The following is a 22998-nucleotide window of genomic DNA, read 5'->3' on the forward strand; positions in this document are numbered from 1 at the left end:
AACTCTGGGCCTTGTACATGCTAGGTAACACTCTAGCACTGAGCCACACCCCAGCCCCTCACTGGGGAATTCTAGGCGGGGGGCTCTCCTACTGAGCCACTCGGGAAAGCCTACCTACAGGCCAGTGAGCTCCAGGGTGTGTCTGCAGCAGCATACTGAAGCCTCAGACAGCCAGTGTCCAGCTGAGGAGTCACAGAACACAAGGCCCCACTGTGGCTGCCATCATTCTTTATTTCAAACATGCAAAGCTGAAGAAACAAAAGATCAAGCCCAGCTGAGGAAGATCTGCCTGTGGCCCTGAGAGGTGGCCTTGCTCTGGTGGCCCAGGACAAGTTCTGCCAGGCCTCTCAGACCCTGGTCTGAGGTGCCTGAAGCACAGGGGCCTTGTTGCAGAGACTTCCTCTTCTAGAAACCAGAATACCTTGCTGAAGAAGTAAGCAGAACTCAAATCATGGACTGGGTGCAGGGAAGGGTAGTGGAAACTATCCTGCCCTCTGTGGAGCTTCCTGTCTTGGGGATGGCGGTGAAGTTTTATCAAACCCACCCCCTGTCCTCGCCCCCCCACCAGGAATAGGGCAGATGAAAAGCCTGCTGGCCTAGAAGGGCCTCCCATATGTTTTGGGGGTGCAGGTGGGGTCCTAAGGGAGCCTACAGGAATGTCAGAGTGGGTGGTGACAGTCTGTATCAGTCAGAAAGCTCTGCTACCAGGGCTGGAGGTTCTGGTGTGGGTGGAGCCTGGGTCAGGTGACTGGGCTGAGGGCGGAGCCTCAGAGTCCCCAGCATAGCTGGGTGCTAGGGATTGTTTGAGCCTGGGGTCCAGTGAGGCTGGACCTTCGAAAGGTGTTCTTGAGGGTCTGGGCATCTCTTGGCTGAATTCAGAGACAGAGACAGTTTCCACCATTTTTTTGGGGGGGAGGGGGTAGGCTACGTCATTAGAAGCAGCTGATCAAGCAGAGTAGGGGATGCAGCCAGCACATCTTGGGTGAGCCTGGGTGTCACTGCCATAAGTCACCAGCTGCTGCCGCGTTGTCACTCTCGTGGAATTTGTGCAGATGATCGGCAAACCTGCGGGGACAGGAGCAAGGCTGAGACGGCGCAGAAGACGGGTGAGCACAGCTGGCTAGGATGGGAGCTACGTTAGAGGGCTGGGCAGCAGCCACCACGAAGCTCGAGCTGGGTGTTAGGAGGCTCAGCTCGAGGTCTGTGGAAGACTAGGGCACATCCTTACTTCTTGGCGCAGGTGGCAGCACAGTCTCTCTCCACGCTTTCACTCCATGCCAGCTTGTACAGCACCTGGTCGGGCAGAGACACCATGAGCTACCTGCTCTGCCTCATGACAATGCCCACGGCCGCCTACAGCTATTAGGGCTGGTCCCAGCTGCACATAATGGTTCCCAAGGGCCAGGTCCTAGGGTGAATGGAGACACTCCTGAGCCAACCTGCTTGCTTCATGTGATGCTTAGAAGGAAGCAGATGGGGTTGTGCTCACTAAGAGTGCCTGACTTGGACCCCAGGCCAGCCATGTGAAGGCATCACTCAGCCTGTGTCCTCGGACTGTCTCCCACCCACTGACTACAAGGGCCTTTGCACCTCAGCAGACTGGTGCACCTGGGCCTTATCTGTTCAGCACACTGTTTCCTGGGGGGTCTAATTAGGCCCCCTCTTTTCTGCTTTAACCTCCCACCAATTCTGGGAATGAAACCCAGAGACTTGTACTTGCTAGACAAACACCGTACTTCTGAGCCACACTCCAGCCCCTCACTGGGGGACTCTATGCAGGGGCTCTACCACTGAACTGTATCTCCAATCTCCAGTCTTTTTACTTCTTTAGAGAAGGACCCATTAAGCTGTCCAGACTGTCTGTGAAAATGATATGTAGCCCAGGCAGGGCTAAAACTTGTGGTCCTCCTGCTTCAGAGTAGCTGGGATGACAGGACTTCATCTGCGTCCAGTTTCCCGCTTGGTCTTCCCACAAAACCCTTCCAGGACTGGGTCCCTTGCAGCCTCTCCAGGTGACTGTGCTCTGGCCAGGGAATCTGATATTGGGGCATTCTCGTCTCTAAAAGGAGTTGAAGTCCTTGGAGTTGGGGAGGGGAAAGGAGTGAGCCAGGGCTGGGGTGTGGTTTCAGGGAGGCTCTGTAAGTCCTCCACATGGTAACAGAGCCCTGGCGCCCAGAAGAGCGGGGAGACATCCCTGGCCAATATGCTTATGCTCACCAGAAAGACCAGGCAGTGCAGGAACAAGGTGTAGAAGAAGCCGATGGTGCGGGCCATTTTGTTGGAGAGAATCAGACGCCCCTGCAGGCAAACAAGGGGGTGTGGGTTGGAGTTGCTCTGTGCTCCTCCCTGCAGAGGTCTGCAGGCAGGTGAGGCATGTTAATTTCTGTGTGTGTGTGTGTGTGTGCACTCGAGTGCAAGGGTGTGTGTCTTTTTAAATCTCGTTCCATCTGTATTCATTTTATGGAGATAGGGTCTCACTATGTAGTCTGGCTGGCCTGGAGCTTGCTATGAATTCATGGCCCTGATCACACAGAGGTCTGCCTGCTTCTGCCTCCCAAGTGCTGCACTGTGCCTGGACACCCCCCCCCCCCCTTTTTTGTTTTATTGGTTTTTGTTTGATTTTTTTGTTTGTTTGTTTAATAGACAGGGTCTCTCTGAGAACTCGGAGCTCAGGTTTGGCTAAGCTCACCAGCCAGCAAGCCCCACACTTCTCCAAGTCTCACCACCACCACCCTAGCACTGGGCTCAGGGGCTTGCGCTGGCACCATATAAAATGGGCACCGTGACTCAGACTTTAGCCCTGTTTGCTCGGCAAGCACTGCCGCCCAGTCCTTGTACAGCTTTTGGGGAATGGTGCCTCCTGCAGGCCAATCCCCCAAAGCACAGGCAGTGAAGCTCTCTTAAGAGCTGCCCTGGAGGCGTGCACACACCCACCACCCGCCGTCTGCAGGGCCCAGAGGAGGGTCTGTGTGGCCCAGGGCCTTCTTTAGGGGCTGAAGGCCAAAGACACAGGCGCACGGTAGGTGGGTATGGGATATGGACTCACCATGCCTAGTGTAGCCTTGTCCCAGGGGCTCAGGCCTAAGTACTTCCTCTGCCGCTCCTGAAGGAAACAGACATGAAGGGTCCAGCAGAGAGGGAACGCTCCCTGGGTAAGGGACACTCACAACATCAGAGGGACGCCAGGGGCCGCCTGGGCGTCTACTGTGTCGCACTCAGTACAGTCTAGCAGCTCTTTCTATCTGTGGGAGGTTCTTCACAGCAGGGCTTCTCTGGTCTAGGAGGAAGGGGACTTGGGTGGCCCCTTTGAGGGTTGAACGGCCCTTCCCAGGGGATACTTCAGAGCACCCTGCACACCAGATGTTTACATTATGATTCATAACAGTAGCAAACCACAGTTACGAAGCAGCAATGAAAATGGCTTTTCTGATTGGGGTCGCCACAACGTGAGGACCTGTATTAACTGGGAGTGGCCGCCTCAGGAGGGCTGGGAGCCCTGCTCTTCACTGACACACACCTGACATTACAGCTAGAATACACACGGGTGGCTCAGGACCTGGGGAGGGTGATGTGTGAGTAGACAGGGTACAGGGAGCACAGGACAAGATTTTGTGGCTAGAAACCAGAGCTTCATCCAAGGTAGGTGAGGACATGGTGGCCGAGTGGCGTCCACACTCTCACTGGAGGATTCTAGGCAGCACCTAACCCCTGAGCCACACTCTCAGCCCCAGAGCCCCTCCCCACAAACCCTCTTGCTGAAGGAGGAGAAAGGATCCAGACGCTCCTCGTACTGGGAAGAGTACCGCATCTCCGTGTCATCGCTGCCGCTACCCTACATGGGGAAGAGGACAGATCCAGTCAGTCACGGGGGTTTGGGAATCTGGGCCCCAGGAGAGATGGGATGAGAGCGGGGGAGGGAGCCAGTGGCCATGCATGTTATGGCATGGCTGGGTGGGTGCCTGAGTCCTCTGCACCCCTGGGGGCTAAATTTTAGAAAGGCTACAATGCAGAAGTCAGACCTCTTCCCAGTGCGCGCAGTACTTCCCAGTGAGAGCCTTGAGCTCTTGGCCTCCAGCGATCCTCTGCCTCAGCCTCCCAAGAAGCTAGGACCACAGGTGAGTACCACTGGGCTAGGCCGACTGCTTGCTAAAAGGGCGGGGTTGTTGGGGGGTCACCCAGGAGAGGAGGGCATGGCTCCCAGCAGCCCATACAGACTCTGGTTGGCAGTGCCTGGGTGCCCTCTAGTGGCCCAGAGGGTTCTGGCTTCAGTTGGGTGGAAATGGTGCAGCTGGGCCAACCTCCTCGCTCTGTTTATTTCACTTGTCTCTGTGGATGTGCGCACGTGTGCAATCATGGAGGCCCTGAGGTCAGGGGTCTTCCTCCATCCCTGCTCTTATTCACTGAGGCAAGGTCCAGGTCTCTCACTTGAACCAGGGCGTGTCTGGTTGAAGCTTGCCTTTCGGCCACCACACCTAGCTGGCATTTACTTGGAGGTCAGGGATTGAACTGCAAGCCACCTTACCCTGGAGCCTTCCCCCTCCCCACCCCCACCCTTTCAAAAATTATCCATCACTGTCTTCCCTGAGCCACTGAAAGGGTTTCCATGTGCATGGTGGCCCCTGCCTGGGACATCTGGGCTTCTGAGAGGTGCCACCACAGCAAACAGGTTCATTGTTTCGGGGTGTACATTATGGGTGGACTTTTTATTTATTGTTTTTTTAACATTTAGTTTCTATCGTGTATATGTGGTTTGCCTGCATATGTGTGTGTGCCCACAGAGCTCAGAAGAGGGTCTCTCCACCCGTTTTTGTTTTTTTTTCAGCCAGAGTCTCACTAGGTAGTTTGTGCTGGACTCAAACTGGTGAGCTTCCTCCGCCACCAGCCACTACCATGCTTGGCCAGTTACAAAAAATTTGTGAGGGACCTGGAGAGATGGCTCAGTGGTTAAGAGAACCAGCTACTCTTCCAGAGAGCCTGAGTTCAATTCCCAACACCTGCACAAAGATTCACACTTGTCTGTGACTCCAGTTCCAGGGGATCAAATGCCCTCTCTGGCCTCCTTGGGCACCAAGCACACAGGTAGTATACAGACATGCTTGGAAGCATGACACCCTAACCATAAAATACAAATAAATAAATCTTAAAGCTTTTTTTTTTTTTTTTAATTCAAAGCACACCAATTCAAACTAGACATGGTGATGCATGCATGTGATCCCAGAGCGTGGGAGGCAGAGGACTGGAGGTTCAGGGCCAGCCTCCGTTACACAGCGAATGCGAGACCAGATACATATGACCCTGACTCAAAACAGTCCTCACACACCCCAGTCCCCCTGGGGCCAGTCTTACATGTTTAGCACACAACAGGCCTAGGGTGACCACCTAGAGGGAGCAGACCACCCCGGAATCGCAGAGGGGTGCTGGAGCTGGACAGGCCTTGGCTGAGGACCTCTGACTATGCATTGTTACCTCCTCGCTGGCTCTGAATGAACCTCTATAGGTTTCTCTCTACTGGCCTGTCCCATGCACGGAGTGGACATCAGACAGGTGGGAAGGGGGAGGGGCGAATATCCTTTGGGGTCTTCCTAGAGCTGACCACCACCCAACCCTCCCCAATCTTGTCTCAGGTGCTCAAATAGCTTCACTCCCTACCTACAGTCTGGGGTTGACAGGAGCTTTGCAGGGATGGGGTGGGGCGGAGGCTGGGGCTTACCCGGCCAGGGTAACTTTGCAAGAACTTGATCTTCTCAAAAAGCTTGATGTTGTCTGCACGCAGGCTGTCCAGCTCACTCTGCAGGGCCTGGATGGTGTGCTGGGCCATTCGGCTCTCCTGGGATGGGGTCAGGCAAGGGCAGACAAGGGAAGAGAGATATGAGGTCTCTATCTGCCTAGGGTCCTTTCTGTGCCCGTGACCTTGTGGTTGTGCTTGTGGTATAGTATGTACAAGTGTGTGTGTGCATGTGTGAGTCTGTGTGGAGGTCAGAAGTGGATTCTACAGCCCCCATGGTCTTGAACTGCTGACCCTGCTTGCAGATGCATCCTCTAGAAAGGCCCTCTGCAGAAAGGCCACTTTCTTCATAGTCAACTGTGCTATCTTTTAAGATGAAAATTTACAAAGATCTATTTGCTTTTATTTCATTCCCGAGCGACTTGTCTCCATGTAGGTACCGCACCATGTGCTTGCCTGGTGCACACAGGGCAGAGCAGGGTGTCAGGGCCCTGGAGAGGGATGAGAGACACTTGGGAGCTGCCACGCTGGTGCTGAGAACTGGACCTGGGTCCTCTGCAGGAGCAACACGTGCTCTTAACCCTGAGCCACCTCTCCAGCTTCAGGGTTCGGATCTTATGCCCTGCAAAGATCACGTGCAGGAGGGCTTAGTCTCCAGCCTGCGGCACTGTTCAGAGGTGGAGAACCTTAAGAAGGTAGGGCCTTGTGCCAATAAGCTGTGCATTTGAGCTGTGCCCCGGGAGATCCTTCCTATTTCTTTGCTTCCTGGAAGCCATGAAGTAAGCTGCTTGCCTTTGTCATATACTTCACCATGATATGCTGCCTGGCCACAGACCCAAGGCAACAATTCCAACCCATCACAGACTGAAAGGTCTGAAACCAAGAACCCCCTCCTCTGCACCCAACCTTCTTTCTATTGTTCCCAGTCCTGAGGATGGAACTTAGGGCCTTGTGTATGCCAGGTAAGGGTTCTACCCTTGAGCCACAGCCCAGCCCCTCACTGGGGGAGTCTAGGCAGGGGCTCTACCACTGAGCCACACCCAGCCCCTCACTGGGGGAGTCTAGGCAGGGGTTCTACCCTTGAGCCACAGCCCAGCCCCTCACTGGGGGAGTCTAGGCAGGTGACCACTGAGCCACACCCAGCCCCTCACTGGGGGAGTCTAGGCAGGGGCTCTGCCACTGAGCCACACCCCAGCCCCTAACTGGGGGAGTCTAGGCAGATGACCATTGAGCCACAACCCCAGCCCCTCACTGGGGGATTTTAGGCAGGGGCTCTATCACTGAGCCACACCCCAGCACTACCACCGACTTACATCTTCAGCCTTTTCTTTTCTGGAAACAGGATCTTTCTAAATTGCCCAAGCTGGCTGCAAACTTAAGATATCCCCCTGCCTCAGCCTCTGTAGTAAATGGGATTATAGACCTGTGGCACCAGTCCTGGCATGCAGCTCTAACGTGCTCCATCCAGGCTGCTTCTCTGTCCCCAGTACACTGCAGATATTCCTCAATGGATGCTATACCCAGAAGCTTTCTGCCTAAGCGGTCCATGTGCATTCCGCTCTTGCAAGGCCTCATTTCTGCTCAGAGTCTTTGTAGGTATTCCAGCCAAACAGTCTGGTGCCCACCTTTGTGTCTTAGGTCCTATATCTCCTTCCTCCAGCCCTGGAAAACTCCCTTATGTTCCTACTTTAAGTTCTTGAATACATATCAAGGCCCAAAGGGGCCCAGCTTCCTCCAGGAAATCTCAGCTGCTCAGAGCACATCTAACCCTGATGCCATTTAAGTATCTGTTGCTTTCCCCAAGCCTGTGTCTTCCTACGTTGGTGCCCTCAGATTTGAGGCCTAGGTGAACAGGAAGTAGGGTGGGACTCACAGCCTCCAGCTCTTGGTTCCGGGTGCGGAAACGTTCCCTCTGGCTGGAGATGATGGAAAGTAGGGAGTCCACCTGACCTTCTGGAAGAGTCCCACTGGTTGACACTGAAGATCCTAGGAGGTAGCAGAGTGTGGCTTGGGTGTTAGGATGTGCTCTGCTCACCAGCTGCACTGTCAGAGGGCCAGGTCTCGACATTCCCTTGCCCATGGATCTTGAACTTGAACAGGAGGAGCCTTGCACCCGCCCCGTGAGTTGTGGCAAGGTGCCCCATCTCCGGCCTTGGTGGCCCTGCAACAGGCTCCAAGAGCAGTAGTGGAGATGGCAGCAGTGGTGGATGCAAGCAGTGAGGCACGGGGCACTCAAGGATTTGTGTAGTCAGGGGCAGCCCACATCACTCTGGTTGGCCAGGGAGCCTCGGGTTCCGGCCTGCATGCAGTAGACGGTGCCTTTCCTTCTGCTGCTGGGAGCTCTCCTGCCATATCTGAGCTCCCTGGCAAGCCGTGGGGACACGGCTACATAGATGGGATGGGCCCCTTTCTTTGAGAGAGAACTTTGGGACCTGCGTTCTCAACATACCCCAAGCCCGGCCCCTAACCCCTTGGGTGTGTATTATTCAACCAGGCCTTCCTCACCATAGAACAGGGCCGTGGCCTCCTTGATGGGTTCTGGAATCTTCTCCAGGCCTTGCTCAGAAGCTCCCTAAAGGGTGAAAAAAAAAAAATGAGGACTTATCTGTCATATTGTGGAAAATTTCAAGACACTGGGAGTGGACGGGCCCTCAGCCACTCCAGAGTCCAGCAGCCTAGCTCTCATGTGGCCACGACTGTGCCTAGAATGTCGCCTTCCTGCTGTGACCTAGGGTCCCCTGCTTCTCTCTCCAGCATGGTTTTCCAACCCTGACATGATGGTGGCAGGCCAGCAGCGAGGTACCTCAGCAGGTAAAGCCAAGGGCTCAGCCTCTGGGGCCATATGGAAGGAGAGAACTGACTCCTGCTAGTTGTCTTTTGTCCTCCAAAAGTACCCTGCGATATGTTACTCTAGCTCCGACTCACACACACACATACACGCACACGCACATGAATTAATGAATGAATGAATAAATAAATTTAATAAAAATTAAAATGAGGGGCTGAAGAGATGGCTCAGATGTTCAGAACACTGGCTGCTCTTCCAGAGGGCCCAGATCTGATTTCCAGTACCCACACTGCGGCTCACAACTGTTCACAACTCTAATTCCAGGGGCCCCGATGCCCCTTCTGAACTCTGCAGGCACTGCATGCACATGGCGCACAGACATGCATGCAGGCACAACACCCACACATAAAACCAACAAGCAGGGAAAACAGGGTAGACACTGGAAGCGGCAGAAGAGAGGGAACAGGACGGGAGCCTACCACAGATGTCCTCTGAAAGACTCCGACCGGCAGAGGATCAAAGCAGAAGCAGAGTCTCACAGCCAAACTTTGGACAGAGTAGCCCTCAGCCACTCCAGCCAGAGTCCAGCGGCCTAGCTCCCACAAAGCCACGAAAGGGGATATAAAAGGACCCGGAGGGGACAGAAGGACTTCCCCTATCAATAGACTAGGGAAGAGGAATAGGGGAGGGAGAGGGAGGAAGGGTGGGACTGGGAGGAGATGAGGGAGGGGGTTACAACTGAGATACAAAGTGAATAAACTGTAAATAATAATAATAATAAATAATGAAAAAAAGTGAGTTTACTCAAAAACAAACAAACAAACAAACAACTCAGCTTGGCGGTGGTGGCACACGCCTTTAATTCCAGCACTTCGGAGGCAGAGGCAGGTGGATCTCTGTAAATTCAAGGCCAGCCTGGTACTAGTTCACAAGTGATCCCACCAGCCTGCCTTCAGGGAACTAGAAAAGTCCTATGTCATCTGTTGCCACTGCCAGGCACACCGGCTGTGTGTGGGGATGACAGGGTCCATCCACCACCCCAGGGAGGACACCACATTACTCTGTGCATGGGCTCCAGTCCTCCACCCCAGCTGTCTTGGTTTCTCTCCGTCTCTCTTCTTCTCTGTTCCCACATTTTCTTTCTGTCCTTCTCTGCCCTCATGGCTCTGTCTGTCTACATGCCCAATCCTCTGCCTTTGCCTCTCCTCCTAGAGGTGCTAACTCCTCTCCTTTTCCCCTTCCTCAAACAAACTTCCTTAGACCAGATACACTGCGTGGGCTAATCATGTATTACAGCACCTTGTCTACAGTGAGGTCCAGGACAGCCAAAGCTACACACAGAGAAACCCTGTCTTGAAAACCAAAAACCAAACCAACCAACCAAACAAAACCCTCAAAAAGTTAAAATGACAGGTGGCTCCTTTACATGCTGTTTGCAGGTCCTGGGCCCACAGGGCCCTGCTCTGCCTCTGCCTAGAGCCTTAAGTGCCCGGACACTCGCTAGCACCTCAGGGTGCTGTCTGCTAGTCAGAGGAAGCTAGCTAGCATGTGCTGGGGTTGGAGGGACAGCCAGGGCGGCGGCTGCGGACTTGTTCCCGGACAGGGGGTGGGGTGGGGTGCGCGGCGAGCCCAGAGGGAGGTAGAGGCTCACCTCCGCGTCAGGGCGCTGGATGGACTGGATGGTGCTGAGGTCCTGCTCTAGGCGGGCAATCAGCTCCTTCTGCTCAACAGTCTTGGCCGTGGCCTCGGTGAGGTGGATCTGCAGCTCCGCGCAGCGCCCTGTGGTGAAAGGAAGGTGCAGCCGTGAGAGGAGTCTGGGCCACGGGGACCCTCGGGACCTTTCTCACAAGCCCAAGCTTGAAAGCTTGAATGCCAAAGAGCTCTGCTGCCTCCTCCACACTGCGCTGCCCCCGCTGCCCTGGGACACCTGGAGGGGGAGGGGGAGGTGCAGCGGGGCACTGTCGCAGCTTGGGGACTGACCACAGACGTGTTGCAGTCTACGAACACAGGTGGGGGTGTTAGTGGGGCGACAACCCAGTTCCCTGGCTTGTGACCCTATTCTTTTCCAGGGGTGCTGATAAGAAGGCAAACCCAGTGATTTTTACACCCCCTTTCTGATTCTAGAAATAGAACCCAAGGCCTTGAACCTTTAACTGAAACAACCCTGCTACTGAGCCATCCCCTCCCTCAGCTCCTCCCTGGGGAATTCGAGGCAGGGGTTCTACCACTTTGGAATCACTCTTTCTGTCTTTCATTTGCAAAACTTGTCACAGTCGGGGCTGGAGAGATGGCTCTGCCTTTTCTGGCCTAGGTTCAGTTGCCAGCATCCACATGGTGGCTTTAATTCCAGTTCCAGGGGACCTGACACCCTTTTCTGACCTCTACAGGCACCAGACACACATGTGGAGGCAAAACCAGTATACACATTAGATACATACATACACACATACATACTTGTATGCTTAAAATAAAGCTGACAGTAAAGTTCATGCTAAATTGGGCCCATGGCCACCAGGGGGCACTGTGGTTTCAGACGTCCAGAGGCTCCTATGAGCCCTGACAGGAAAATGGTTCAAGTACTGGCCCGCCTTAGTGCATCTCCGCCAAATACACACTCGGGCAAGCAGGCTAAGCGTGACGGTTGAGCTCCAGGCCCTGGCCTGGAGGAAGCCCACTGTCATCCCAATGCACATCCTTTTCTGCACCTGGTGGTCTGATCAGTGCGGCACATGAGCCACAGGACGCTCTTGGCCTGTCTGCACCGCACTTTCTGCTGCTCAGCCTGTTCCCACACACTTCCCACTGCTCAGACTGAATGGCTGTCATTTATTGGACCACAAGGTTAGGTGGGATTGATGAAGTAAGGAGGCGACAGGGTGGAGGGCAGGACCGTGCCATGGAGGGACACCTGTAGATATCAAGGCTGACTTCAGGCCCTGGTGACCCTCGAGGGGCACACTGTCATGGCCTGCTGGCCTGGTGCAGAGTCCTTTGATCCAGGCTAGCAGAGGGCCTGCAGAAACCCCCCTCACTATGCACTGCAAACTCAGGGCAGTGGAAAGACAGAAGCACTGAGACAGAGAAGGAAGTCACAGAAAGGCAGGGGGCTCTGGGTGTCACTTATCGAGGCAAATGACAGGTGGAAGTAAGGGATTGGTTCAGATTCTGCATCTCCACAAACTGGTCCCCTATCAAAGGACCTGAGCCTTGGGCTAGATGGACAGGTATGAGGGCAACCAATGGAGAAGAGATTGCTAACCATCCAGAATGAACCTGGATCCCTAGAAGTGTGCAAATCATCATACTTCCCATGGACCCAGAGAACCCTGCTGCACCATTGCCTGGGGGTGTGGGTCAGATACTGTGGTGGACCTGTCTTACATGTCACCAGTCTGTGGCCAACTCAGCATGGGAGCAACCTGAGGCCCCAGAGCTACCCATGGACACAGAAGAGGCGTCGTCATTGCTGGGAGTAGAAAGAAGGCAGGCCCTTGCCTGTGGACACCAGGGACACTGTGGGCATGTGTGAGGTGCCCTGAGAGCAGAGCCTCGGGCCTCCGGCTGGCCCGCTCACCAGTGAACAGGACGTCCAGCTGGCCCGAGACCCTGCCAATAGGTGAAAATGCTCACTGACATTGCAGTAGCAGTGGACACACTCTGTTGGAGCTGAGGGTCTGGGGAGGCCACTGTCCCTGAAGATATGGCTTTGGGGAATGCTGAGTGGCCAGTATGGATGTGTGCTGAACTAGGTCAGAGAAGAGGCTGGCAGCAGCAGGGCGGGAGCTGAAGGGACAGGGTCAGCGACACTGCTGGAACCTATTAGTCCACACTGGGAGAAGCGGGGAGCCTGTGACGCTTAGTAACACCTGTCGGATGACAGGGTCTAGGATCACCTGGGAGAAAAACCTCCGGGTGTGCCTGTGAGGGAGTTTCTAGACTGCGCTGACTGAAGAGGGCAGACCCACCCTGAATGTGGGCAGTGCTGTCACGTGGCCTGGTGTCTCAGACTGGATACAAAGGAGAAAGCAGAGCACCGGCGCCTGTCTCTTTCTGCTTCCTGACTGTGGTTGCCATGTGAACAGCCTCCTCACGCCTCCTCCACAGTGGAGGACTGTGTTCCCTCAGACTGTGAGCCCACATAAGTCCTTCCTCCCTTAAGTTCCTTGGTCTGGCACTTTTGTTGTAGCAATGAGAAAAGCAACTGACCCAATGCCCTGCTGGAGGGGCCTCAGCAACAGATCTGACTTAGCGAGATGGCATGGCTGCCTGCTGGTTGGCGGCTTTGGTCATGGCTCTGGATGGCCATGTGGAGAGAAGGGAAGGTCCTGAGCTGGAATGTTCCAGAACTGAGCTTGAATTTTAGGCCTGCTCTCTGGGAGTTCATGACCTTGGGCAAGCTATCTGACTTGGGGAGCTCAACTTCAGGATGATAGAAGGAGGGGGAGGTAGGAGTGACAATCCCGGTTTGAAGCCAGGAATGGACCTGCAGCTGTCAAATGGGGAAGGGATGGGCTGCAGGTGTGGCTAGGGGTACTTGGATCTGGAAACCTGAGGCCGCACATGGAGGCTGGAGAGACCCCAGGAATGGCTGGGGAAGGAGAGGGAGTGGCGAGGCAGAGACTCTGAGGTGCAAACCCCTGCAGGGAGTGTGTTCAGGGCCAAGTGGCAGAGGGACGGGTCTCGAATAAGGAGGAAGCATGGTGTCTTGAGCTGAGGGTTTGGGGATATGCTGGCAAGGGTACGGTCCAGTCTACACAGGTGAAGCCTGGAGCAGCCGGAATGTGGAGGAGGGGCCTGGGGCATCCTCAGTGACTGGGGAGAGGTGGCGCCTGGGTGGTGGGGAGTACATGTGAGGAACACAGTGGCTGGGTTGTACAAGGGCCAGAGGGCCTCAGACTGCCTCAGCCCCTACAGAGGAGCCTCATTCTGGAAGAATCTGGAAGGGCTTCCTAAGACGGCACATTCCACAGAGGGAAAGAAGAACATTGTGAAGGCCAGGACCAGAGGAGGCCTCACTCTGTCATAAAGACACAGGGGTTGGGCGTGCTATCTCACACTCAGAAGCCTCGTGTAGCAGGACTATGGGCTCCTGGCCAGCCTGTGCTACACAGTGAGACCTTGTCTCAAATAAAACAAGAGCTGAGGATATGGCATGGCTAAAGCATAAGGGGGTAGTAGCGTGGCTCAGTGTTTGCCTAGAATCCTCGTCCCAACTCCACTGAGGTGTGGCTCAGTGGTAGAGCCTTTGCCTAGCACACCCTGGGGAGAGTGGGGGTGTTGGCGCTGTAGCTCAGCCGTAGGACCCCGGTGTAGAATCCCTCAGTGAGGGGCTGGGGCTGCCACTCAAAGGCAGAGTACTTGCCCGGCACACACAAGGTTCTGGGTTCTATCCCTAGCGCCACAAAAAATAAAACTGTGGAATAGAGAGACGTCAGGGTAGGAATGTGTCACCACAGGAGTCAGTCAGGCGCAGGGGCACCTGCCATATTAAACTAGCTTCTCACAGGCCAGGCAGGGGGAGCCTAGTTATTCAATGTGCAGCCTTTACCCCAGATCTACAAGGCCTCACAGACACTGAGAAATGCCTACTGAGTTGTTTTGCCTGCAAATGCCCCAGTACAAATTGCCCCTTTTGGTACCACTGAAGAACTTTATTCTCCAGTGCCTATGTCCTTAAGACCATCGCTGGGCTCTGCTGTTCGCCACACCAACTGCATTTGTCCAGGTCACGCACAAGCCCTGCACGCTGCCAAGTCTGACCTTCAGCAGCAGCAGTGAGCACCAGGTACCCAATCCTGCCAGCCACTCCTCGGCTGGCCTGAGTGCTAAGCTCTGAGCACTGCTTGGGCAAAGGGCCTCACAAACTCCTTTATCAGTGCTGGCTACCTTAGACGTTACCTATATGCCTGGGACTCTGCTATGCATCTCACTTGTCCATTCAACTGTCTCTCAGAGACAGGGTCTCACTATGAAGGCCAAGTGGACCCCAAACTTATAGCAAGCTTCCTGCCTCAGTCTCCTTAAGGCTGTGTTGACAGCTGCGTACCACCATGCTTCTCAAACTGTTATCTAATACGCACCTCAGTCTTAGAGGTCTGAACTGAAACCTGCTTTTTCCTCCTCCTGGGATCTGCTTTCCCCAGGCTTCCCAGTACAAGCCTCTTCTTGGCCCTGTGTGTCCTGCCAGCTCTTTGGAGATGCTGAGCTACCTAGGAGTGGCTCAGACAAAGCCTTAGTCTTTGTTGCTGTCTTTTATTACATTTTAGGTTGGTAGTCTGGGAACCGAATGCAGGGCTTCACACACTGTAGACAAGCATTTAGCACACACCCTTCAGCCCCTCACTGGGGGATTCTGGGCAGGGGCTCTATCACTAAGGCACACCCCAGCCCCTCACTGGGGGATGCTAGGCAGGGGCTCTACCACTGAGCCACACCCCAGCCCCTCACTGGGGGACTCTAGGCAGGGGCTCTACCACTGAGCCACACCCCAGCCCCTCACTGGGGGATGCTAGGCAGGAGCTTTACCACTGAGCCTCAGCCCAGCCCCTCACTGGGGGATTCTAGGCAGGGGCTCTACCACTGAGACACACCCAGCCCCTCACTGGGGTATTCTAGGCAGGGACTCTACCACTGAGCCACACCCCAGCCCCTCACTGGGGGATTCTAGGCAGGGGCTCTACTAGTGAGCCACACCCCAGCCCCTTACCGGGGGATGCTAGGCAGGGGCTCCACCACTGAGCCACACCCCAGCCCCTCACTGGGGGATGCTAGGCAGGGGCTCTACCACTGAGCCACACCCAGCCCCTCACTGGGGGATTCTAGGCAGGGGCTCTACTAGTGAGCCACACCCAGCCCCTCACTGGGGGATTCTAGGCAGGGGCTCCACCACTGAGCCACACCCAGCCCCTCACTGGGGGATTCTAGGCAGGTGACCACTGAGCCACACCCAGCCCCTCACTGGGGGACTCTAGGCAGGGGCTCTACTAGTGAGCCACACCCCAGCCCCTTACCGGGGGATGCTAGGCAGGGGCTCCACCACTGAGACATGCTCACAAGTAGAGAATGCTTGGCTGCTGAGCCACACCTGCAGCCCCTCCATGATCCTAGAACGGCCCAGGTCCCTGCCACTGTAAGGGAGCACGGTGAGCAGGGGCAGGGACCAACAGTTTCTTCCTCCACCAGTGCTGCGCAGCCACTGACACGTCGTACACAGTGGTCAGGGTGAGGGGGCAGCGTTCTTGTTCCAATATGCTTTCCCATCCCAGACTCACCCTGTGTATCTGTAACCGTCCTTTCTCAGAGCATCTTATTAAGCTTTAATGGCTCTCAGCCTTCCTAATGCTGTGACCCTTTAACATAGTTCCTCATGTCAGGGTGACTAACCCCCGACCTTAAAATTATTTGTCACTTCTTCCTAACTGTAATTTTGTAAATATATGCCTTGTAGGCTTTCCGACATGCGACCCCTAAGGGGGCTATGATGCACAGGGCGAGAATGGCTGAATTAAGGGCTCTAATCTGATTCCAACCCACTTATCCTTGGAGAAGGCAGCCGGGCTGTTCCTGGAGGGTTGGCACTGTGCCTACCTTGGGTTTATAGAGCAGCTCTGCAAAACCACATGCAAAGCTGGGTGTCAAGCCACATGCCAGGAGATGAGAACCCTAGCCCACGGGAGGCGGCAGAATCAGTCGTTTGAGGCCATTTTCAACTCTGCAGCTCCATACTGGCCTGGGGTGTGAGACCCTGCCTTACCACAAACAAAACAAAAGGGGAAGCGCTTGCTACCCCAGAACCCACATTAAAAAGCAAGCAAACAAAACAACAACCCAGGTATGGGGCTGGAGCAACGGCTCAGTGGTTAATGGCACTGGCTGCTTTTCCAGAGGACCCAGGTTCAATTCCCAGCGCTCCCATGGTGACTGACAACCATCTGCAACTCTAGCTCCAATGCCCTCTTCTGGCCTTCTTGGGCACCTGGCATGCACATGGGGCACAGGTGTATTTGCAGGCAAAACGCCCACACACACAATAAATAAAAACCTAAAAAAGAAAAATGCCAGGTGTCGCGGTAGGGCTGGGGAACAATGGGCAACAGGCATGGCCTTGGGCTCCTTGCCAGGCAGTTTCAGTCCAGGACCATGAGAGCTGACTTTAAAAGCATTTGGGAAACTTTCTAGGTTAAAAACAATTCTGTTGTATAATTCAGTTAATAGACATTTCTGTTCTGAGACAGAATCTTACATAGACATGGCTTGAGCTGGACGTGCTAGGCCTCAGTGGATCCAGCACACCTTGCAGGGCTCTGGTGGGAAATTTGGGAAATGGGAGGGACTGGTGTCTGGAGACAATGACAGTGACAGCTGTTTCCCCTGAGTGTCTGACTGAAGGGGGAGGGAAGGAGAGCTCCCAGAGATGAAAGGTACACAGACATACATGTAGGCAAAACATACTAACAACATAAAAAGAAATCTTAAAAGAGTTCTGATTCTATTAACATTTGCTTTGAAGGTTCCCAGTATGGAGATAATATTCCTTTTGTATGTTACCTATTTTATGTTAAAATTGCAGGCTTAATGCCTGAATGTATAAGGCCCCAGGGCTTCACTTCTCTCCCAGACAGGACCAGTAACTGATTAAAGAGAGCCCACCTTCCTGCAGGCTTTACAGTTGTAACCCCGTCAGGTTCCCCCAGGAAACACCGTGATGTCACTTAAATTCCTTAGCATCCACTGAAAGACAGTAACCCCCACCAGCTTCTGAGTACTGTTACTGCAAAGCCAGAGTGGCGTTCCTGAAGGCGGCCAGCCCACACTTTCTCAGGCATCTTTTCTTCTTGAATGAACAATGTTGGGGCCAGCAAGATGGCTCAGTGGGTAACGGTGCCACCAAGCCTCGGGACCAAAGTTTGACCCTGGGTAGGTACTCACATACACGCCAAATTTAAAAAAAAAAGTTTTTAATAAACCTCAGCTCTGCTCATACTGTCTTATCCTGAATTCTTTTTTGCAGAACAGCCAAGGATCTCATTTTACCTGAGTTGAGGTCCCTACAGATAACAGAACTCCTCAGGCTACTGAGGGTGACAGCTGTATCTCTGTTCTTGTCCCCCTTGTCAGTACCCACCGTGAGGACCACACTTGGCAGCAGAGACCAGTGGCCCTCATAACAGGTCTGCAGAGCAGGTCATGTGTCGTCCCCTTAGTGACAGGCAAGGAGGCGGACGCCGGAGTGCTTGGCTTAAAGATACAGGAACAGCGAGTGACGCAAGCAAGCAAGCAAGCAAGCAGGCCTTTTAGGTGCTCCCACTGGGTCAACACCCGAATCCCCACACCCCAGGCTTCTCCCAGCTTTGCCTGGGAGCACGTGACAACCGGGGCTGCAGGAAGTGAATGGCGAGTCTTGCGGTGCTCCCTGGGCCTAAGAGGCTGCTGTTCCTCAGGGCGGAGAAATCTTCAATAAAAACAGCCCACACGCGCTTGTGTTTGTATAAAAGATATTTACTTCAGTTATCACACCTAGGGTGCTAGTGAATAATACATGGTGTGAGCTTCGGTGATATTGCTTCTCCGTATCATAATAGGGACTGTTGGACAGTGCAGAGAACAAACATTTCGTATGGCTAACCAAAGACAAGAAGGGACGACGCTGAGGGGCCGACGGTGCCTCCCCCACCCCACGCCAGCCGGGACCAACTCTTAATGTCAAAAACAAATCGCAAGAAAATCAAGGCATGATAGGAGATGGTCACAGCAACACAAGGCTTCTCAAAACTACTACTTGTACACATTAAAAAAAAAAAGGAGAGAGACATCTTTTACAATTTTTTTTCTTCCTCTCACTTCTTTTTGGTCAATTGGGTCTTGGTGAAGTTTAAAATTAAAAAAAAAAAAAGTGATTGTATTATTAACACACAAGCTCTATAAACACCTAAGACTTAGTGCCTGACAGAAAAAAAGAAAAGTAAATACTGCTAAAATGTAACACATGGCAGGGGGTGCTTAGGAAGGGCTGACGTGTGTCTTGTGCTGTGTTAGTAGTCTAGAGGAGGGTGGTGCTACCCGCTCTCCTAGCAAGTAGTTATTGCACAAACGCAAAGAGCTAGGTGTCCTGTTCTGTGGGGACGGACTCAGGAGGGTCACGAAGCTGACCCCTCCCTGCTGCCAGCTCTGACAAGCTATTCTCACAAAGCTTGAAGGCTCTTTTTTTTTTTTTCCTTTTTCTTCAAATGCACTCTCATGTCTCCAAAATGTCCGGCATTTTTCTGAGGCAGGGGTGGTCTCAGGGTGGGACATGAGATGTCGATTTTGTGTGTGTCTGTGTTCAGGGTGGAAAGAGAGAATTGGAGATGAGAACCGCTTAGACTAATTAAAAAATAAAAACCCTGGGGGATCAGGACAATTTTATCAGAGGACTTTTACCCCCAAAGAGAGGAAGTAGGGATGAGTGCCCCTCCCCCTCATTTCAGAGGATGGGTACAGTACAGAAAGAAACGTGCGTTTGGGTTCGGTGGGCTGTTTGGGGGTAAAGGCAGGTACCCGGCCCTGCCCCTTGCCTGTCCCTGGGGTGAGTCTTTTTTTAAGTTTGCCCAGCCCCGGTAGAGGTCAGTCCCACAAACCCCCCCGCCCTCCACTGAGCAAGCAATGGGGGGTGGGGTGGGGGGCTCTGCTGACTGTATTTCCAGCCATAGAAAATCCTTTCTCCACTTCTTACGACGACACGACGTGAGGTGGTAGAGGGTTCTCTCAGGCCTCCAGACACCTCCAGTGCTAGGAAATACCTGCTGCCTCCAAGGATGCTTTTGACTGAATTTGAATGCAAGGAAGGACAACTGACAATGGGAATCAAAGACACGCAACCCCTGGGGACCTTGAGAAGCCACTTCCCAGCTCAGGGCGATGGCCTTGGCTAGACTGTCTGCCTCTCCTCTGATCTAGGCTCGCCAACCTTCATGAACCCAGAAGTCTTAACAGAGGCTCTAGGAGGCTTTGGGGGAACTTGAACTTGGCTCTTCTGTTCTTCCTCACTGCATTGCAGTGCCTCTGGGAGCAATTCTCCCATCCAGTGCCACCTGACGTGGGAGCTTTGTTCATCAACTCTTGGTTCAACAGTTAGGATATGCAGAGACTGACAGGTTCTGAGCGGGTATAAGGGAGACAGGTGTCTGAATGTGCTGGAGGACTCCCTTTTGTCCCTCACACCGCCCACTGCAGGTCCCCAGACCTCTTCAGACTCTGGGGAGCAAAGGACAGTAACCACTGGAGTGACAGCAAAAGCATTCGCAACAACAATACAAAATGACAACACACTCCTGATAAGTACTTACATGATTAACCTAATAATAAATTAGAAGAGGATAGAAATATTTTTCTTTCTTAAAGAAACATCCTTTTATAATCACCCTCGAGTATGCTGACAGGTCAGTAGCAGTCGGTCTATCTCCACAAAGAGAGGGTTAAGTGCTTCAGACATTCGGGAAGGTTCCCGGCTGCTCGAACCCAGGCAGCTGTGACCCAGGGCCCATTAGCCAGGGCCCAGGGCCGAGCCTCAGGGGCCAGAGGAGGCCACCTGCCTGTCGGTTCACAAACACACAGAACTACAGTGAACATACTCTCCCACGACCTGAATCGATCCTGGTTCTAAAGCTTACTTAGGAGTTCATTTGGTGTGCAATAATGCTATCTTTTTCAAAACAAAACAAAAAACAAAAGGAAAAACACCCCCCCACAAAAGCAACATGATTCCCATTGCACAGAGCTTCGACACAGAGCCATCTATTAAGTGCTTCCTGTTTAAAGCAAACTACGAAAAATAAACAACAAAAGATACTTATGGGTTGGGAGAAAAAAAGAAAATCAGCAAACCAAAGCCGCCCCGTGCCACTTGGATGTGTCTTGCTGAATGGTGTCCTATTTTGCCAAAGGAAGTCCCAACGCTTCCTGGCGCTGTGCTTCTGATATATTTTCCATAGGGATAGAGGCATGGTATTGGGATTTAAGGCACCTTTCCTTTCTGATCACAGAAAGCTTAGTACATAGCATATTTGTGGTAGAAATTAAAGCCAGAACACTACACAATTTACAGTAACAGACTACTTAACGTGAGCAAACTAAACCCATCTATGAAAAGCAACTCAAAGGCATTTGAAATTTGAATAACCGAGGGTGGGGGTGCACATTCATGCATAATCTAATGTCTTTCTCTCATTAGCCCCTCCCCCTCATTCTTGGCAACAATGCTGAACTTTTAAAGCCAGCATTTCAAAGGAGACCAGGAGCTTTGGAAATGTCTTGTTAAAGCTAAAATGTCACTTTGTCCAAAAATGAAAACTTGATCTGCCACTGAAGACGTGGCCACGGGATCTTTGGAGGGGAGGTGGAGGAGGGGGTGGGGTGGGCACGAGGGTGAAGAAGCAGGTCCTCAGCGGCACATGGGGAACCCTGGCTTTTCCTGCTGTCCCTGGACTCCCTTCTCCTGGCTGAGCCTGAGGTCTTGGGGTTGCATCTTTTACTGAGGAGCTTGTCCCTACCCTCTTTCCTGGAGTGATGGCAATGAAAAATTCTCAGATCAGCCCATTGTCTAAGCAACTTTACCGGCCAGAGTGGCATGCAGCACCTCTGGGAGATGGAACCAAGCCACCTGGACGTCTCCGGACAGCTGGGACAAGAGCTGCCATAGTGGCCACAAAGCCTTCCGAGATTCAGCCACAGCCTGGAGAAACCGCAGCAGCAGCTGCACCTGGGGGCTTGGACATTCATGCTGGGAACACCACAAAACGGGAGCTCCCTGTGTCCTACCGGGACACTTTGGCCACTGAAGCAGCTGTGAACCAGGTCCACCAGCTCTCCTGGGAGCTGGCTTCCTCCCACATGGAACAGAAACTGGCATGCTCTTTTGGGAAGTAAAGACTAGGCATGCGTGACGGTGAAGAAAGCCGTATGACCGTTCATGTCCTGGCGACAGCCGTGTGCAAAACAGAGCTCACGGCAGTCTCACAAACCTAGTCCCCGGGAAGTGTGCTCATGTCGTCTGCGGAGAAGCTGGGGCCAAAGGAACGGCTGCGACTGAGTCTGACAGCTGTGTGGGAAGGCAGAGCCAAAGACAGAATGTCTGAGCCTGGAGACCACTGCCCACAGCCCCAACAGCTGCTAGCGTTTCAAGAACTGGAAGCCAAGAGGAAAGTCCCTTTGCTTAGCAGACTCCAGACACCACTTCCGGATGTACACAGGGAAGGAGGCAAAAAGTCCACCTGCCACGCTGAGGTGATCAGTCAAGCTTGCCCTCCTCCTCCCAGGCCACCTGCCTCGAAATTGTGAGTGACACCAAGTGGTGAGGTAGAACAGATGAGGGGAGAGACTGAAGGGACAGGAGCAACTTCACTAAGAGCCTTCCACTCCCCCCATGTGTTCCCCGACCCTTGTTCTAGCCCATCTCCTCTGCAAGGATGGCTCATGGCCTCAGAGGGCCGCTGGAATGACTTTAGGTACCTGTAGTAACACATGAAAAACACAAGCCTGTGATGGGAATTGAACCAGTGCAATTCTGAGGAGGCCTGGAGTCCAGAGAACATAGCTCTGAGGGACAGATAGTCAGGCTTCCTATGGCAGGAAGGCAGCTGCACCCTTTACTGAGGAGCTTGTCCCTACCCTCACTTTCTTTGTAGTTCCCATCTATTGCTGGCAGAGTGATGGGCATGAAAAATTCTCAGACCAGCCCATTGTCTTAGCAACTCTGGCTCCCTGCCTCTGGGCTTTCACAGCTGCACCACCTCAGGGTGCTCAGTTGATACCTGGAGGGTGGCCGCTGTGCATTGGGTACAAGCTTGCTCATGGGCTCCACAGCTGAACTTGGCCCTGGCTGCCGAGGCAGGTGGGCTATGTGGGTCTATGGAGTAGCAACGGGCAGGGACTCTCTTGGCCATGAGAGCCCTGCTGTATTCTGGGCATCTACCAGATCTGACTTAAAAACAGGGATAAAAGGAGATGCTGTTATGAGGGGAGAACAGGGAGACACCTGAGCTTGCGAGCAGAAGCATCTGTCCAGAAGGCTGACAGCTGTCCGCTTTTGCCTTGTTTCAGAGCAGGTGGCCGATCTGCATCCCAGGGAGTCTGCCCTGCTTCTAACCCAGGCTAGTCATAAGCCACTTCAAGGTGGCTAAGAAAATACCAACTTCAGCTAAGTGCCTGCATTCTTTTTTTTTTCCCCCCCTAAAGAGTGGTCTAGTTCACATAGGACATCTGAAAGTTTTAGGGAGGTGGTGATTAGGAGCCAGGTCAGAGTGAAAGTGAGTGGCAGGCATCTAAGAGCCCACATGCCTGCCACTGCCATAAGGGGACCCGGGCACGAAGCGAGAGGCGTTGAAGCGGCTGATGTGAACATGGGCTTAGGTCGGGCCTCCACTTAGCCAGCTGGGGATGGCGTGGCGCCTGGTCAGGGCTGCTGCCTCTCATTTCAAAGCAACAGTGGCTTTCGGTGAAGTGTTTCAGC

General features: G+C 53.4%; 1 protein-coding gene across 1 annotated transcript; it reads right to left on the bottom strand.

Moving 5' to 3' along the window:
• Positions 1 to 211: 211 nt before the first annotated feature.
• Positions 212 to 15612, bottom strand: LOC129685827 (protein CASP-like). The gene is made up of 11 exons (XM_055619335.1): positions 15524 to 15612; positions 12088 to 12119; positions 10165 to 10292; positions 8231 to 8297; positions 7599 to 7711; positions 5711 to 5827; positions 3749 to 3832; positions 3047 to 3103; positions 2218 to 2298; positions 1229 to 1293; positions 212 to 1065 (listed from the first exon to the last, which is right to left on the bottom strand). Exons 1-11 carry the CDS (start codon positions 15610 to 15612, stop codon positions 996 to 998), a joined length of 903 nt encoding a protein of 300 aa, XP_055475310.1. The 3' UTR covers positions 212 to 995.
• Positions 15613 to 22998: the final 7386 nt, after the last annotated feature.

Source organism: Psammomys obesus, unplaced genomic scaffold, assembly GCF_907164565.1.
Source record: "Psammomys obesus unplaced genomic scaffold, mPsaObe1.curated_primary_1811, whole genome shotgun sequence".
Lineage (NCBI taxonomy): Eukaryota > Metazoa > Chordata > Mammalia > Rodentia > Muridae > Psammomys > Psammomys obesus.

Coding starts and splice junctions, on each gene's coding strand:
- LOC129685827 (XM_055619335.1), bottom strand. CDS start 15,612: ATGGAGGGGCTGCAGGTGTGGCTCAGCAGCCAAGCATTCTCTACTTGT. Junction 3,104..3,748: donor TCTCCTCCTTCAGCAAGAGG/GTTTGTGGGGAG, acceptor TGTTTCCTTCAG/GAGCGGCAGAGGAAGTACTT. Junction 1,294..2,217: donor TGCACTGCCTGGTCTTTCTG/GTGAGCATAAGC, acceptor CTGCCCGACCAG/GTGCTGTACAAGCTGGCATG.